A 19721-nucleotide genomic window follows, 5' to 3' on the forward strand; every position below is an offset into this window, starting at 1 on the left:
CTTTTATTTAATTCGTCCAAAACCTCACAGAGAAAAGAGAATATAGCATTTTCAGTTGTTAAGCCATTTCTAAAACCAAACTGTACATTTGACAGCAAATTATGTGAATTTAAATGCTGCAGTAACCTTGTATATACAAGCCTCTCGATAACTTTAGCAAACACCGATGGCATAGAAATAGGTCTATAATTGTCAACATTATCCCTGTCTCCCTTTTTATAAAGTGGCTTCACTACCGAGTACTTTAATCGGTCAGGAAACCGACCACTGCTAAAGGAAAAGTTACAGATATGGCTAAGTACTGAGCTAATATACGTGGAACAATACTTCAGTATTCTGCTAGATACCCCGTCATATCCATGAGAGTTCTTGGTCTTTAGTGATTTAATTATTAACTCAATCTCCCTCTTGTCAGTATCATGGAGGAGCATTTCAGGTAACAGTCTCGGAACACTTTTTTCTAAGAGCGCTATATGATTCCCTGTTGGGACTAGGTTTCTATTTAGTTCACCTGCTATATTCAGAAAGTGATTATTAAGTACTGTACATACATGCGACTTATCAGCAACACGGACATCCCCACTACGCACTGATTCTATATCCTCGACCTGTCTCTGCAGACCAGCCACTTCTTTTACGACTGACCATATGGTTTTAATTTTATCCTGAGACTTAGCTGTTCTATCTGCATACCACATACTTTTTGCCTTCCTAATAACTTTTTTAAGCACCTTACAATACTGTTTGTAATGGGCTGCTGCATTTAGATTTTGACTGTTTCTAACGTTTTGATATAATTGCCACTTTGTTCTACAAGATATTCTTATCCCTTTAGTCAGCCACCCAGGCTGCCTGTTTGTGCTAGTACCCTGTTTTAAACGTTCTAACGGAAAGCAACTTTCAAAGAGCACGAGAAAAGTCTTGAGGAAAGCATTATATTTATCGTCTACTGTGTCAGCACTATAAACATCTTGCCAATCTTGTTCCTTGATAAGGTATACAAAAGTCTGTACAGCAACTGGATCAGCTTTCCTAAAAAGTTGGTAACTATATTTAACATGTGTTGAAGCACAAAAATCTTTTAGACTTAAAATTTGTGCATCATGATCTGAAAGGCCATTCACTTTTTTGCTAACAGAATGCCCTTCTAATAATGACGAATGAACAAAAATATTGTCTATGGTTGTTCTACTGTTCCCTTGCACTCTCGTTGGAAAGAATACGGTTTGCATAAGATTATATGAATTAAGGAGGTCTACCAGCATCCTTTTCCTTGCACAATCACTTATACAATTAATATTGAAGTCACCACATATAACTAACTTTTTGTATTTCCTATAAAGTGAACCAAGAACCTCCTCTAGCTTTAGCAAAAATGTTGTGAAATCGGAGTCTGGGGATCTATAAATAACAACAGTAAGAAGTTTAGCTCCACTAAATTTAACCACACCTGCACAATGTTCAAACACCTTTTCAGTGCAGTACTTTGAAACATCAATTGACTCAAATGGGATACCGTTTTTCACATACATGGCTACTCCCCCACACCGCAAAGAGCTCCTAGAAAAGCTGCCAGCCAACCTGTATCCTGGTAAAGGAAGCCTCTGAATTATCTCCTTATTTAAGAAGTGTTCGGATATACCAATAATTTCAGAGTCAACATCTATAAGCAGTTCACTAACTTTATCTCGAATACCTTGTATATTTTGATGAAATATACTAATTCCCTCATTAATCGGATACCCAAGCTTTGTAGAAAGTGGTTTCTTTGTTAGAGAGACTTCCCTTAAGCAGGAATACCTATCAGCTGACTTCAATCTAAAAAAGGTACAGCTCTAACACCCACAACTACCGGAATTTTCCCATGAGTGAACCCACCACCGCCACCTATGCTGTCACCTATAAGTTTTGCCAACCTCCCCTTCCCATACCTGTTGAGGTGCAGGCCATGTCTAGTGAAACCCGTCCTACTGATAGACTCCACCGACACCACTGAAATGTGACTCATGCCTTCTGTCATCAGCGCACCCCCAAGTCTCATGTTATTACGCCTGACGGCTATATTAAGATGAGGCCGATCGTGACGCTGAAACAGTTCCACGAAATGCACATTCGTGTTGCCAGTCTGAGTGGCTATCTTTTCCAGGTCACCATCTATGTCATACTTCCCATCCCTATCAATACTATTACCAGCCCCACCCACAATCACTACCTGATCCTCTTTAGTAAAATCCCTACATAACCCCCCTATGTTAAAAGTCACCTGAGCCAATCCTGCATTAGGCTTCACAATGCTGGTGACCTGGTACTCACTCCCCAAAACTTCCTGCAACTGCTGGCCTACACCTCTACCATGAGAACTACCTAACAGCAGAACCTTCTTCTTTCTCTTAGACTTTGCAACTGTCCTAGTCACCGTAACTGCTGAGGTCTGCTGCATACTTCCTACATCTACAGCTACTAGAGATTCCTCTCCACTAGACTCTGACAGTTGGTCATATCTATTACAAACACCAATAGTAAAACTATCTGAAAATCTCCTTCTCCTAGCAGATCTCTTGCCAACAGCCAGCTCCCATTCCCAAACCCCCTTCTCCCTCCTCATCCTATCTAGCTCCTCCTGTGCGTTTTTCAACTGCACCTGAAGGGCACAGATCTTACGCTCCTGCTCCTCTATCAACTTACTCTTGCTACATAACCTGCAGTTCCAGGAGAGGATCTCACCAGAATGCCCACTGGCTTCCCCACTGCATTCCCCCCAGTGAAAATACTTCGAACAAGTCTCACACCGCAATCCACTACTCACGAACCTACGGCAAAGCCCACACTTCTCACTCATGGTAAAATTTTACAATTATTGAAACAAGAAAACAACTTTATCTAAGTTCCGCTACTACAATAAGAAGATGTTAAGAACTGACTACAATTATCACAAACTTGCTCTACAAGGGAAGTAACTACTATTACTGACAGTATTAATCAACAACAAATGAGAATATAACAAAATACTAACACAGAAAGAAAATCAAACGTCTAATGACAGTAACAAAACTGAAAGCAGTTCGCAAAAATTTCTTCTGAAGTTATTTCACCGGAAAACACCAAGAACACCGGTTGAAGACTACTAAAGTTCCTAAATAAACCACTATACACAAACAATTAATTAGTACTTAGCTTTCGATGCGCCGCTACAGCTGCAACTGGTCAGCGCGGAATGTAAACACGGGTAAGAGGTTAAGTTGCTCGATACGAAACACTCACAAATATCAGGCCACAACACACGAAATGCAGAGGTGAATGAAGAAACCACTAATAAGTCACTTATATAGTAAATATTATCACAAAAACAGTTAAAATATATATCTGAAAACTAAAAATAGATGAAAACTTAGAGAGCGATCTCACACGCAGTCACGCGCTTATGACGTCACACCAAAGAGTTAGAACTTGACATTTAGCAACATTCAGTATAGGCTGATTTAGAACTTATGTAGGCATTTTGCTACAATTATTAGTATAGATTAGACTACCTCACGTGTTTTACTGCTTCCCACCTTCCATCATCCACTTTCCTATGTCTCTACTCATGGCATTAGAGCAATTCGATATCAGCTTTCATGTTTAGTGTGGCTATGCACAATATGGATCGTTAAAGAATCTTCAATTTCAAATGTAGTGACGATGATGATCGTCACAATACTGATGTACTGAGAAGAACAAACATCGGGTGTTGGTAAATATGGTGCCAGGTACCAACTGTGCCTTTGTACTGGAATGAGACCAGGTTGACTTGTTTAGCTGTCCTTGGACGCTGTACCAACCTACTAGAGCTAACGCTCAGATGTAAGACTGCAAAGAAGTGGACTTTATAAAGCAGCCAGGTCTACATGGTTATAAGCTTCAGCCAAGCACCAATTTTTCCTCAACCATTTTCCCACTATTTTCTTGACAACTAGGGATATGCTTTACTCTTAGTTTCACTAACGTTATTCATTTTCTAACAACATGATAGAACATTTTGTTTATGAGGTGACCAGACTTTATGTTTAGTATTTATGCACCAGACCACCAGTTTGCTGAAGAGCTCAATAATTTGTACTGTCTTTAGCATTATATTGTAATGATTATGTAATACCAATTATTCATACTGTAAATTCTGATGTAAAAAAATTGCTCTTCATTTGGTGTCCTTTGCACATCCAAACCATATGCAAATTTAACAAACCCCGTTGGAGGGTTATGTGAGGGGTCCACTTGTACATGGAGCTCGATTTTGTAATATATTTCATGAAAAATGACATGAATGCTTATCAAATGTAGAAGAGATTGTATCTTTGACACCAATGAACCAAAGATGTTGCATGAGTGACAGAATCGATTGTGAGTAGGGGAGCGCAGAGCGCAGTAGCAGTTGCCATTGCACCTTGTTAAAGGAAGGATGTAAGACTTTAAGCAAGTGATTGGCTGTAAGAATTTAGCTGTTGGCATATGGATGCAGCATAATACACTTTTTTACGGTAATGAAATGTTGTATATTTAGTTTTAAGTATGCAGCAACACAATGTGGCTTTTGCTAATTCTAACAGTACTGACCCTTGAATGTAGGAACCAAGTACTTGCCATCAGATTTAATGTGTAGGTAGATTAGGTATGCCCGATTTCTAATATTTTGTGTGTTTTGTAACCCTGATACAGACAAGTTAAATTTTGGAAACTATTTCGTTAAACGATGTTAGACTATTTGTCCTGTAACGATCCAAGTGTCTTTAATTATGTAAGTCGGAATTGTAGAACAATTGAGAAGTTCACTGACTTTGAAGTTAATGTAAAATGTTTCATATTAGATTTTGTGAAGGAGAAACTTTATTTTGAATACAATTTTCTAAATGAAGAATTCGGTCTTAGCATATCCTGTTATCAGTACCTAATCCTATACCAAGTCGTGTGACATTCTTTGTACGAAAGTTTTTTATGACCAGCATTGCACTTCGCTGAGGCAAGATTCAATATTTTGTATGTCTACTGTGAAGAAATAGGATATCAAGATCACATCCGTTGCAACTCAGGAGCTAATAAAATTGTATTTCATTGTTTATTTGCATAGGGAACTATCAGTTTATTGCATAGGGCCATAGAACTCACGAGACTGAGTAAATTTCAGAGGGACCGATCTCATTATAGGTATTACATACTGGTTTTCCAGATCAAGTTGTTTAATTTTTCTTTGGATTACAGTAAACCTGATTAGGCACACCATTTGCTCAACAACACATCATACAGTAGATTTGGATAACACAAAGTTATGTTGAATAAAGAATGTTACACTTGTAACAAACAGTAAATATTGTTAAAAAAAGTTACAATCTCTATTCACTAACCTGTACCAATCACGATACGACTTTTGCGAATGTAAATTTGCTCTCCAGATATGCATTTATTCCTCCTCCCACCCCCCATGAACCATGGACTTTCCCCATGGTGGGGGGGCTTGCGTGAGACTGCGATACAGATAGTCGGACCGTATATGCAACCACAATGGAGAGATATCTGTTGAGAAGACAGGCAAATCTGTGGTTCCTGAAGAGTGGCAGCAGCCTTTTCAGTAGTTGCTGGGGCAACAGTCTGGATGACTGACTGATCTGGCCTTTAAACATCAACCATAGTGGCCTTGCTGTGCTGGTACTGCAAACGGATGAAAGCAAGGGGAAACGACAGCTGTAATTTTTGCTGAGGGCATGCAGCTTTACTGTAAGGCTGAATGATGATGTCGTCCTCTTTGGTGAAAGATTCTGGAGGTTTCATTCGGATCTCCAGGCAGGGACTACTTTGGAGGACGTCGTCATCAGGAGAAACAATACTGGTGTTTTACGGATCGGAGTGTGGAATATCTGATCCCTTAAACGGGCAGGTAGGTTGGAAAATTTAAAAAGAAAAATGGATAGGTTAAAGTTACATATAGTAGGAATCAGTGAAGTTAGGTGGCTAGAGGAACAAGACCTCTGGGCAGATGAATACAGGGTTATAAATACGATGTCAAATAACGGCAATGCAGGAATAGATTTGATAGTGAATAGAAAAGTAGGAACATGGATAAGCTACTACGAACAGCATAGTGAACGCATTATTGTAGCCAATAAGCCCATCCCTACCACAGTAGTACAGGTTCATATGCCAACTAGCTCCGCAGATGAAGGAATTGAAGAAATGTATGATGCAATAAAAGAAATTATTCAGATAGTTAAGGGAGACGAAAATTTAGTAGTCCTGGGGGGACTGGAATGCAATTGTAGGAAAACGATGAGAAAGTAATAGGTGAATGTGGACTGGGGGTAAGGAATGAAAGAAGAAGCCACCTGGTAGAATTTTGCAAAGAGCGTAACTTAATCATAGGTAACACTTGGTTTCAAAATCATGAAGGAAGGTTGTATATGTGGTATCGATAGCTACGATGCCACAGCGTAGGTGCACGCTCCTAGGTTGGCACACCGAGAGCGGATGAACTACGCCGACCACAGCGCCCTCTAGCCGGCGCTATGGAGCTCAACGAGTGCCGCCCTACTGTCTCCCCATGTCATCAAGTGCAGACGGCTGGGAAACATCGCTTCAGCTTAGCTTGCTATAGAGATTTTGCATCAGTTACGACGGGTCTAAGGCGTCGCACTTAAGTGCTCATCTGTATCACGTTACGTATTCAGCTGTGTACTTCGTTTTGGGCTATAGTAAACCTCTTTAATTTTTCTTGCAGTACCGAAGTGCTTTACCTCACCTGCTCCTACTCGCTTCCTTCATTCGGTCTACTATACATATGTCCGGAGCAGAACCACGAGCCGCCTTCCAGGCGGAATACAAAAGAAATGCCGACGAGGATGCTTTTTCTCCTATTACCTTAGGTACTGCTTTAGCTTACTTGTGAATTCACTGTGTGAATCAGTGTATGAGTGTTTCCAACCCTTCGCTATAAGACGTTATTTTGTGTCCACAATACCTTCGCCACAGGAGCAGGCTTTGCTGTCTGACCTTGTTCGGTTTCCGGCTCAGCAAATGACGTAGCTGCTTGCTGCTGTAAATGGACTGCTCACACTACAAACTGCAGCTACTACGGCGCCTTCGACGCCACCGCCTATACAGCCGACGACTCCTCCGGCGCCGCCATTTCGTGCCTTCAGTTCTGACGTTGAACGCTGGCCAGAATACATCGCCTAGCTCGAGGCATACTTTGCCACATACAACGTACCAGGTACAGAACGGCTTGCCTGTTTCATTGCCTACGCGAGTGTAGTGTTATACCGTGTGCTCGTTAAATTGTTTCCCACCACCCGCCCAGAAACTAAACCTTACGACGAAGTGATTGATGCATTCAACTCCCACTTCCCTGACAGTGTAAGTGTGGTAACTGCACGCTACAAATTGTGTCGTGGTCCCACTCAGTCAAATAAATCTTGGTTGGCGGACCTTCAGGGACTAACTTCTGACTGCGACTTTAATTGCTCCTGTGGATGCTCATATGCGGATATCACGATTAGAGACGCTATTGCACAGAATGTGAAGGACCACCGCATCCACGAGCAAATCTTACGATTTAAAACCCGTCTTTTCAGGAAATAGTGGACGTGCTAGACAGACAATATACATTAGAAATGGCTACTTCCGCGTTGGGTGTGTGTACTGTTTGCGCGGTACAACACATACCCCCCGCCCCCAGTCCCCGACATCGGCATAGAGAGCTGCACCGCGCCTCTCACGCGGAAGCTAACACGTTTCCTACCAGGCACCCACTCACGGGACAGTTGCCCATCCCGTCAAGCACAGTGCTATTTTTGTAATAAGAAAGGACGTGTGCAAGCTGTATGTAGCAAGAGAAACTCTTGATTCACAACCTGTTTCCCGTTTGCGTGACTCGCGTGGGTGTCATCGGAACGGAACCGCCGTGATCATGATACACATCAGCCTGTGGACGTTCGTGCCATTTATTCACAGCCTTCTGCTTCATGTGCTTCTACAGCTCGTTGTGTGAATAAACAAGTTTTTGCCAGACACTTCCTCTCGCATTCAGCACGATGCGAGAAAGCTTTTTGTGACTTTGAACATTTGTGCACGTTCTGTTTTGAATGCAGCTGGACACTGGTGCGTCTGTTTCTTTACTGAACAGATCAATGTATGGCTTGCTTGGTTCGCCCCCGCTTCGTCTTTCGCATTCCACGCTGACTGCATTTACTGGACAGGAAATATCAGTGCTCCGGGTGTATAGTCTGCAAGACATGTATGGTGCAACGACACGTACAGTGTCTTTCTATGTGCTCCACTCTAGTGACGCTATGAACACTTTTGTCATTTGCAAGACAGTGGTGTCATTTAACCAGTTTCTGCTTAGCATTGGGCTTCGCCTATAGTGTGTGTGAAAAAACCGAACCGTGGTCTCTGTATTTGTGCTCACTAAGTCTACAGTAAGTCCCCAGAGAGTGGTTGCTACGTTCCCTTACCGTATCCTGAAGACATTTTTCATAAGCTTGGTGCGGGAAAATTCTTTTCCACGATTGACTTGCGGGACGCATACTTTCAAATTCCGATCGATCAACAGTCGCAGCGCTATTTTGCGATCAACACTCACCTTGGATTGTTCAAGTTACGCTGTTTTGCGTTCGGTTGTGCTTCGGGTCTTGTTATTTTTCAGTCCTACTTGCAGTTGTTGTGTGCCACAGTCCCTGGTTGTTCCAATTATCTGGACAATATGGTCGTATCAGGTCGCACCCCTGATGAACATTTGCAGAATTTGCGTGCCTTATTTACTTTAATTTTGCAGGCAGGACTCAGGTGTAACAGAGACAAGTGCAATTTTTTTCAAACTGAGATTCAATACTTAAGACATGTGATTAACGGACAGGGTATCCACCCCTCACCGTCGCATATCCGTGAGATTAGAGACTTGCCAGCACCCAGTATCTTGAAAGAACTTCAGTGTGTGTTGGGCAAAATTACATATTATGTTCGTTTTATCCTTAATGCATCGCAGATTTCAGCGGCTTTGAATCGCCTTAGGTGTAAGAACGTTCCTTTCGTTTGGTCTTCGGAATGTGACGATGCTTTCCACAAGCTCGAATCTGCTTTGTTGAGTGATCACTGTTTGATTCCTTTCGATCCATCCAAACCAGTTGTTTGAGCTGTCGACACATCTTCTCACGGCACCGGAGCGGTTGTCTCGCACCGCATTAATTCAGTCGACCGCCAGATCGCTTTTCCGTCTAAGTTGCACAATTCTGCCCAGCAAAACTATTCTCAAATCGAGAAAGAAGCTTTAGCTATTGTATATGGAGTGACAGTTCTATGATTTTTTGTACGGTCGCAAGTTCTATTTGGTCACCGACCATAAGTCTTTGACGACGTTGTTTTACCCATCAAAGCCAGTTCCAGCCAGTACTGCACAAAAGTTGCAATGTTGGTCTTTGCTTTTATCTAACTACAATAACGAAATTTTGTTTCGGCCTACGACCCAGCATGGCAATGCCGATGCCTTGTCTCGCCTCCCTGTCGGTCTTGACAAGTTTGATTCTTCCGACTTGTCATGCGTGTTCATTGATTCGCTGGATAAGAAATTAGCTGATACTTTTCCAGTGGATTTTCGTCGCATTGCTTCCGCGACAGCCGCCGATGCCTCTTTGCAGATTATTATGCAGTATATTCGTACCCAATGGCCTCCGTCTGCTATGCAGATTCGTGATCCCCCTGTTCGACGTTACTTTGAGCAACGTCACAACTTGTCTGCACACCACGGTGTTATTTTGTTACGAACTGACAATGATCAGTCTCCTGTGATTGTACCTCGTTCGTTGCAGTCGAAAATCCTCCGATTACTGCACGCTGGTCATTGGGGTATGGTGCAGACGAAGCAATTGGCGAGTCGTCACTGCACTTGGGTCGGTACTGATAAACAAATTTGAGAATTTGCATGCTAATTGTCGATCCTGCACGGAGAATCGTTCTGATCCCCGCTAGCGCTTCTTTGCGTGGCCGACTCCTACTGCGTCTTGGCAGCGCGTTCACATTGAGTTTGTGGGTACTTTCTGGGACTCCCGCTGGTTGGTAGTTATTGATGCATGCAGCAACTTCCTTGTATTTGTGCCTATGTCTTTTACTACATCTGCCAGTACTATCCGGACTTTAACGTCTATTTTTTGCATTGAGGGCCTTCCTGAAGTTATTGTCCCCGACAATGGCCCCCAGTTTGTGCCCTCAGAGTTGGGAGCGTTCTGTGTTGCTAATGGCATTCGCCATCTGACCTCAGCTCCGTTCCACCGCCAGTTGAGTGGCGAAGCAGAACGGTTTGTGCGTACATTTAAGTCACAGATGAACAAGTTGTGGGCACTATGGACTTTACTTGCTTCCTATTGGCTCCCAGCCGCGCCGTGTCCGTTCCCCAAAGGAACTGCTACACGGCCGAGCCCATCGGTCAACTGCTGCAGCTATTGCACCCATCGCTGCGCGCTCCCGCTGCTTAGCTTCATTCTGGCTTGGCGCTGCATGCTTTGGTTTTCTATCGTGTTTTCTCTATCAGACGACGCAGGGAGCAGTGGCGTATTCTTCGCCAGCTTGTCCATGACTTATTTGTCATTTCAAGTCCCTCTGGCACTTTCAAGCGACACCGGAGCCAGATACGTTTCTGCCGTCCTCAGTTTTCTGCCGCTGGTTCTTTTCTGGCAGAATTGGATGCTTCGTTGCTTCCGCTGCCACAGCCCGTGACTCCTCTGGTGGCGCCTCCACCACTTGCACCTGCGGCACGGGCGCTCCTGCCTGCGCTAGCGCCGGTCCGGTCTGCTGCGCCGGGCGGGCTCCTCTCGCCACCGCCACGGCCCCACCTGCGGCTGCCATCGCCTGCGTGTTCCTCAGTGGTGCTGGAGCTGGTGGACGCTGAGGCTGCCATCATGCCGTTGCCGCCGCCGTCGCCCATGGAAGTCGTTGCTCCGCCTCGTCATCTGGCGCAACAGAGGGGGCGGGCAGCGGAACAGCCAGGGCGTGCCACCCACCCACGTCCTAGAATTGCTCACGGGGCGGGGGCGGGGGGGGGGGGAGGGGATGGGATGGGGGGGGGACGCCCCGTGGAAAACCTGCCCATGACGCGCACTGCCACTGAGTAAGCTCAGATGAGGAGACGGAACAACAACCACCATGGGCGAAGGCGAGGGCGTCGTTGGCATGACGGCAGCCTCAGCGTCCATCGGTTCCGGCACTGTGGAGGAACACGGCGGCAGCAGCCAGAGGTGGGGCCGTGGCGGCGGAGAGAGGCGCCCGCCCGGCGCAGGAGACGGCAGCGGCAGAGGTGCGAGTGACGGGGCCGGCCGGAGTGGCCGAGAGGTTCTAGGCGCTACAGTCTGGAAACGCGCGACCGCTACGGTCGCAGGTTCGAACCCTGCCTCGGGCATGGATGTGTGTGATGTCTTTAGGTTAGTTAGGTTTAAGTAGTTTTAAGTTCTAGGGGACTGATGACCACAGCAGTTAAGTCCCATAGTGCCCAGAGCCATTTGAACCATTTTTTTGCGAGTGACGGAGGCACCGTCGGTGGAGTCGTGAGCTGAGGTAGGAAGCCGTGAAGCCCCCAATTCTGCCAGAAAAGAACCAGCGGCAGAAAACCGAATAAGACACAAATGGATCTGGTGCCGGTATCGCTTGATAGCGTCGGAGGGACCAGAAATTAAAAACAAGGCGCGGCCAACCTGGCGAACAATGCGCCCCTTCTCCCAGCACTGCCTGCCAGAGAAAATGCGACAGAACATCAAATCATGCGGCACCAAGCCAGAACGAGGCGAAGCAGCAGGAGCGTGCAGCGAAGGGTGCAATACCTGAAAGAGGGCCGATGGGCGCGGCCATGTAGCAGTTCTGCTGGGGAACGGTTGCCTTGCAGCTGGGAGCGATATGAAGCAAGGAAAGTCCGCAGCGCGTGCTCGCGAGTGCGTGGTGGGCCACTTCCTCATTAGCACCTTAAACGTACGCAAAAAGCGTTCAGCCTCGCCGTTTGACTGGGGGTGGAACGGGACTGAGGTCAAACGGTGAATGCCATTAGCAGCACAGACTGCTTCAAACTCGGAGGACACAAATTAAGGGGCGACTGGCGGAGGCAGTAACTTCAGGAAGGCCCTCAATTCCAAAAATATGGTGTACGCATCAATAACTACCAACCAGCGGGCGTTCCACAAAGGAAGCAATGTGACGAAAATCCACTGGAAAACTATCAGCTAATTCCTTATCCTGCGAATCAATAAACATGCATGACAAGTCAGAAGAATCAAACTCGTCTTCAGGACAGATAGGGAGGCATGACAAAGCATCGGCGTTGCCATGCTGCGCCGTAGGCCGAAACAAAATTTCATGATTGTAGTTAGACAAAAACAAAGACCAACATTGCAGCTTTTGTACGATACGGAGGCTGGAACTGGCTTTGATGGGTGAAACAACGACGTCAAAGGCTTATGGTCGACAAAATAGAACATGCGACAGTACAAAAAATCATGAAACTTTGTCACTCCATATACAATAGCTAAAGCTTCTTTCTCGATTTGAGAATAGTTTTGCTGGTCAGAATTGGGCAACTTAGATGCAAAAGCGAACGGGCGGTCGACAGACTTCATGCAGCGCAAGAGAGCTGCTCCGATGCCGTAAGAAGATGCATCGACACCCAAAACAATTGGTTTGGAGGGATCGAAAGGATTCAAACAGTGATCACTCAGCAAAGCAGATTTGAGCTTGTGGAAGGCAGTGTCACATTCCGAAGACCAAACAAAAGGAACGTTCTTACGCCTAAGCCGATGCAAAGGCACTGCAATCTGCGCTGCATTAGGGATAAACCGAACATAATATGTAATTTTGCCCAACGCACACTGAAGTTCCTTCAAGTTCCCAGGTGCTGGTAAGTTTCTAATCAAATGGCTCTGAGCACTATGGGACTTAACATCTGTGGTCATCAGGCCCCTAGAACGTAGAACTACTTAAACCTAACTAACCTAAGGATGTCACACACATCCATGCCCGAGGCAGGATTCGAACCTGCGACCGTAGCAGTCGCGCGGTTCCAGACACGCCGAGCACAGGTATTTCCTGTCCAGTAAATGCAGTCAGCGTGGAATGCGAACGACGAAGCGGGGGCAAACCAAGCAAGCCATATATTGATCTGTTCAGTAAAGAAACAGACGCACCAGTGTCCAGTTGCATGCAAACAGGACGTGCACAAATGTTGAAAGTCACAAAAAGCTTCCTCGCATCGTGCTGAATGAGAGAGGAAGTCTCTGGCGAAATTTGTTTATTCACACAACGAGCATTAGAAGCACGTGAAGCAGAAGGCTGTGAATAAATGGCATTAACGTCCACAGGCTGATGTGAATCATGATCACGGCGGTTTCCGTTCCGATGACGCCCACATGAGTCCCGCGAACGGGAAAGAGGGTGTGAATCGGAGTTTCTCTTGTTACACACAACTTGCACATGTCCTTTCTTATTACAAAAATAGCACTGTGCTTGATGGGATGGGCAACTGTCCCTTGGGTGGGCACAAAAGCAGTTCGGACAAGATTTCACTGTCTTAGTGGGTGCCAGGTAGGAAATGTGTTCACTTGCGTGTAAGCGGCGGGGTGTAGCGCTCTGCCGAGGCCGGGCTGAAGGGAATGTGTTGTGCCGCGCTAACACTACACACACCCGGGGTCACGTCGAACGCGGAAGTAGCCATATCTAATGTATCTTGTCTGTCTAGCAAGTCCACTACTTCCTGCAAACATGGGTATTTAAATCGTAAGATTTCCTCGCGGATGCGGTGGTCCGCCACATTCTGTGCAATAGCGTCTCTAATCATTATATCCGCATATGAGCGTCGACAGGAGCAATTAAAGTCTCACTCAGAAGTTAGTCCCAGAAGGTCCACCAATCTAGATTTATTGAACTGACTAGGACCACGCCGGAGACGAAAGTATTTGTAGCGTGCAGCTATCACATTTACACTGTCACGGGAGTTCAATGCATCAGTCACTTCATCGTAAGATTTTGTTTCTGGGCGTGTGGTGGGAAACAATTTAAGAAGCACACCGTATATCGCAACAGCTTCGTTGGCAATAAGAAAGGCAAGCCGCTCTTTACCTGGTATGTTGTATGCCGCTAAGTGTGCCTCGAACTGGGAAATGTATTCTGGCCATTGTTCAATGTCAGGATTGAAGGGACGAAATGGCGGCGACGGAGGCGTCTTCGGCGGTACCGGCGGTGGCGTCGGAGGCGCCGTAGTAGCTGCATGTTGTAGTGTGACCAGTCCATTTACAGCAGAAAGCAGCTGCATCATTTGCTGAGCCTGAAACAGTACAATATCAGACAGCGAAGCCTGTTCCTGTGGTGAAGCCATCGTTCATTCAAAATAGGCTTACAGCGAAGGGTGGAAGCACTCATACACTGATTCACACAGGGAAATTGATAAAGCTAAAGTGGTACCGAGAAAGAAAAAACACATAAAAGGAGAGAAAAAAATTGAGTCACTTCTCGTCGCCAATGATCTTGTATCCCGCCTGGAAGGCGGCGTGTGGGTCTGCTCCTGAAATCTGACAGAGGCCGAATGAAAGGAAGCGAGTAGGAGCAGCTGAGGTAAAGCTTTCGGTACTGGAAGTAAAGTAAAAGTTGTTTTCCTATAGTATAAACATATGAAAACATATTACAAAACTATAGGTGATGTGCGCATAGGTGTGCAGCCAAAGTCCAGATAAGAAAGTCTCAGTAGTTTAAGTTAAGCTACAGCGATGGTTCTCCGCCGTCTCCTCTTCATGAACTGGGAGAAAGTGGAGCGGCGCTCGTAGAGCTGCGCAGCGTCGGCTGGAGGGCGCTGTCGTTGGCGTGGATCGTCCGCTCTCGTATTGTCAACCTACCTTGTGGCATCGGAACTATCGATACCATAGTTGTCATTTTAATTCAGTGAGCAATGGCTGAGATTTTCGTAGCACACTGAAATGAAAGGGCTTTTTATTTTATTTTTATTTTTTTGAAAAATCTCTGTGTGAAGCTGCGACAAACTTCGACTCTTCTGTTAATTATTTTGAAACTTTCCCATTGAATTTAAAGAATCACTGCGCTGGTAAGCTTCTGCGTCATTTGATACTGAAACAGCTGATCAAAACTCAACGTACTCAAACACTTTACTTATTCTGATCATGACTAAACTAACACGCAAAATTTTGGGGTAATGCAATCTGACTTTCAGTAATCCCTACAAAAGAGTAGCCCTGACTAACAATAACCTATACCCTTCATCAATCACCTCACAAAAATCTTCGTTACTCGAACTACTGCAATACAGTGAGCGCCAATAATGCCAGCTAAATAAAAGATTCTAACTACTGAAAGCCCTAACTACTGATAGGCTCATAGTTAGCAAATGAAAAATTTTGATAGAGAGCAAACAATGTATTTATCTTATTAGTATTCGAATGTCATAATATGTAGATATATATATATTCTTGACATTCACTTTGACAGATTTCCTTTTTCTGACGGACACACGTCCAGATCGTCCGATCATATTAACATCTCAAAATTCTGGCATCTCTCCCCCCACATCCACCACTGCTGGCAGCTCACCTCCAACTGCCCAACGCTACTAGCTATTCATGTCCAACATCCCAACACTACACTCGTGAATAATCCAACAATGAGTCCAACCAGCGACAGGCTGCACACGGCGCAGTCATTGATTTTAATACTGAGCGCTACGTGGCGTCACCAACATAACTTAAACAGGCTACCTACAATTTCGAATTCTTTAGTTTCATCAACGGTGCCTGAACACTGTTAATGCAGTCAGATTTGAATTGTAAGGGTCTAGTCTTGATTTTTGTACTGGTAAATTAATTATTTTACCTATGCACGTTATTGTCAAATTATATGCGGCAGAGTGACATGCAATTAAATTCAGAGCTTCACCTCATTTTTAACAAAGGGAACAGCCACCACAAGTTCTAAGATTCATTGGACACTTCGTTTACTTGCAGCTATCACAGTTGTGTCATCCGCAAACCTTAAGCTTTTGTGTATTTGTTTACTTCCTGTACAATAGTTTTAGTTAGCTCTGATTTCTTGCACGTTCTTTGTAGATGCTGAGTATGAATGGGGACAGATTAAATCCTCCTAAAACTCATTTAACAATTCTGCATTCTGTTGTGTATGCAATCTTGTGTGAAACAACCTTCAGTGAAATTAAAAGCAAGGGTCGTAGCGTTAAGAGCACAATGGGAACTTGACTGTTAAATGCAAAGGAGAGAGCGGAATGATAGAAAGAGTTCACTGGAAGCCTCCTTTGGTGATGATGTTGTGCGAGAAAAAACAGGAGTCAAAGGGAATAGACAGAGGATCTAGTATTACAGTCAGAATTTAAAAGAGCTTTTGGAAAGCAGAAGGGATAGATAACATTTCATGGGAATTTCTAAAGTAATTGGGGGAACTGGCAACAAATCGACTATTCACAATGGTGTGTAGAATGTATGAGACTTTTTATATACTATCTGGCTTTCAGAAAAACATCAGCAACAAGATTCCAAAAATAGCAAAAGCTGAAAAGTGCGAAAAGTATCGCTCAATCAGCTCAACAGCTTATGCATCCAAGTTGCTGACAAGAATAATATACGGAAGAATGGAAAAGAAAATTGAGTATCTGAAACTTCCGGGCAGATTAAAACTGTAACACCGAAACTCGAACTCGGGACATAGTTCGAATCTGCCAAGAAGTTTCATATCAGCGCACAAATCGCTGCAGAGTGAAAACTTCATTCTGGAAGCATCCTTCAGGCTGTGACCAAGCCATATCTCTGCAATATTCTATTTCTTCCAGGAAAGCTTGTCTTGGAAGCTTTGGAGGGGAACTACTGTGAAGTTTGGAAGGTAGGAGATGAGGTACTGGCAGTACTAAGGCTGCGACAAGGGGTAGTAAGTCATGCTTGGGTAGCTCAGTCAGTAGAGCACTTGCCCGCAAAAGTCTTGAGTTCGAGTCTCAGTCTGGCACACAATTTCAATCTGCCAGAAAGTTTCATGTCAGCACACATTCAACTGCAGAGTGACAATTTCATTCCGGGAATCGAGGATCTGTTAGAGGGCGATCAATTTGGTTTTAGGAAAGATAAAGACACCAGAGAGGCGGTTCTGTCGTTGTGGTTAATCGTGGAAGCAAGACTGAAGAAAAATCAAGCCATGTTTGTAGGATTTATTTGTTAGACAACATAAAATCGTACAAGATTCTCGAAATACTGAGAAAAATACAGGTATGTCTATAAGATGATCATGGGTGAGCACCAAATATTACGCTTACAGCTCGTTTTCTGCAATGAATACTTTCTTTCTCAAAGATGAGTTAACCCAGGACATTGTCCCATATGACATTATTGAATGAAAATATGCAAAATACGTCAACTTCATGAATTGTCTTTCCCCAAGAATTGCAATGACTCCAAGCGCAAATGTGGCTGAACTAAGTTGTTTTAGGAGTACCAAAAATTTTGTTTTTCAATTTAAATTCTCATAATAGTTGACCTGTCAGAATTTTAAATATGGCACCCTATTTTTTATTTCCTCACCCCAGTACCTCTAGATGACCAGAACTGAATATGTTGAGTCTTTTTAAAATTAAGTGTGAGACTACTGACACAAAACTGACCAGTGACATTCTTAAAAACCTTTTTTACCATTTCTTCTGTTTCTGGACCTATGCTTGGTTTGATTACAATACTAGTGTCATCTGCAAAAAGAACTAATTCTGCTTGTTTCATACATAGTGGAAGATCGTTTAATTATATGAGTAACAGTAGTGATCCTAAGACCGAACCTTGGGGAAACCCTTACTTGATTTCTTCCCAGTCAGAATTATACCTCTGGGCTATATTGCTTTCTCTATTCTTTTGGTTGGATATGGCATTATCCATTGGTTGGATATACCATGAATACAATAAAATGCCAATTTATGTAGGAGAATACTCTGATTGACACTTTAAAATGCATTAGAATGATAGCACATAATAGCAGCTGATGCTGTTTTATTATTTAATGCTTGTAAAAACTGATGAGTGAATGTGTAAATGGTATTCTCAGTAGAGATACCCTTCTGAAACCCAAACTGTGATTTGCGAAGGGTACTATTATTTCTAAAGTAAGATACTATCCTAGAATACATAACGTTCTAAAAATTTGGAGAATGTCAACAGTGAAACAGGTTGGTAGTTATTGATGTCTCAGTCGTCCAAAATAGTGCATTTAATTAACGATTTAACAACTGCAAATTGTAGGAAAAGCTTGCAACAGACAGGGATGAGGTGTACAGAGAACCTGATGCTAATTTAAAATTTATCCTATTTCATGGTATAATTCCCTAAGAAATCAGTGAAATATAATAGTAAGGAACTGTCTAAAAATCTGTGGTTTACTAAAGGGATAAAAACATCTTGTAAACAGAAAAGAGAAATGTATCTTATAGCTAGAAGGAGTAACGATCCAGAAACAGTCAAATATTATAAAAGCCACTGCACTGTGTTAAGGAAAGTTATTATAAAGTTCAGAATTATGTGCATTATGCCTAAGATTAGCACCTCTGTAAATAAAATTAAAGCGATTTGCAATAGTGTTAGAAGGGTAACAGGGTAACCGAGAGCACTGGGAGGCTTCCTTTCTATCAGACTCAATGAAAAGTTTGTTAACAAGAAGTCAGAAGTAGAAAACACTTTTAGTAATCATATTTTAAGTGTTGTAGAGAAAATAGGATCCAGATATTCATTAGAAAATGCAAGGCTGTGTATGGAAGAGGCAATACTTATGCAGTTTGATAGAACTGAAATTCAACCAGTGTCTCCCACTGAAATTATGAAAATAATAAATTCACTCAAAACTGAAAGTTTGTATGGAATTGATGGGATTTCCAACACAGTACTAAAAACTTGTTCTCAGCAGATGAGTAGCATTTTCAGCCACATATGTAGTAGCTCACTGAAGCACATCATTTTTCCAGACAGTCTAAAATATGCTATTGTTAAACCATTGCATAAAAAAGGTGATAGGTCTGATGCTAAAAACTACCGCCCAATCTCAGTTCTGACAGCTTTATCCAATTCTTTTTACAAAAACAATGTATTCAAAAGTAGTTTCATGTATTTGTCAAAATGAAGTACTAACAAAACGTCAGTTTTCTGTTCAGAAAGGCTTTTAAATAGATTATGCTACATAAGCTTCCACTGATCAAGTATTAAATGCTCTCATTAACCAAACATCATCCATTGGAATATTTTATGATCGTTCAAGACTTTTGACTTTGTGAATCATGAAATTCCCCTAGATAAGCTTAAGTATTGTGGTATGAGTGGGACAGAGCAAATATTGTTTATTGCATATTTAACTGGAAGAATGCAAAAGATTGAAATTAACAGTACAGATAGTCTGCAAAAATCAGCATTGTCCTCAAACTGGGAAAGTATCAAGAATGGTGTCCCACAGGGTTCAGCCTTGTATCCCTTTTTTTCTTAATATATATTCATGACTTGCCACTCTATATTCATGAAGATGCAAAGCTAGTTCTTTTTGCTGATAATACAAGTATGGTAATCACACCCAACAAGCAAGAATTAGCATGGTATATAGCAAAAAACGTCCTTCAGAAAGTTATTAAGTGGTCTTCTGCAAATGGACTCTAACTTAATTTTGAGAAAACGCAGTATATACAGTTTTGTACAGTAAAT

At 43.3% G+C, this 19721-nt stretch overlaps 2 protein-coding genes across 2 annotated transcripts in view; one reads left to right on the plus strand and one right to left on the minus strand.

Moving 5' to 3' along the window:
• Positions 1-10863, minus strand: part of LOC124799009 (cytochrome P450 6k1-like) — a 107125-nt gene extending 96262 nt beyond the window's left edge. The window contains exon 1 of the mRNA XM_047262546.1: positions 10659-10863. Within this exon, the coding sequence (XP_047118502.1) occupies positions 10659-10863 (205 nt within the window). The remainder of the gene's footprint in view (positions 1-10658) is intronic.
• Positions 10864-11160: 297 nt separating this feature from the next.
• LOC124799010 (probable cytochrome P450 6a14) overlaps positions 11161-19721 on the plus strand; it is a 138684-nt gene continuing 130123 nt past the window's right edge. The window contains exon 1 of the mRNA XM_047262547.1: positions 11161-11252. Within this exon, the coding sequence (XP_047118503.1) occupies positions 11161-11252 (92 nt within the window). The remainder of the gene's footprint in view (positions 11253-19721) is intronic.

Source organism: Schistocerca piceifrons, chromosome 5 (genome assembly GCF_021461385.2).
Source record: "Schistocerca piceifrons isolate TAMUIC-IGC-003096 chromosome 5, iqSchPice1.1, whole genome shotgun sequence".
In the NCBI taxonomy this organism is placed as follows: Eukaryota; Metazoa; Arthropoda; class Insecta; order Orthoptera; family Acrididae; genus Schistocerca; species Schistocerca piceifrons.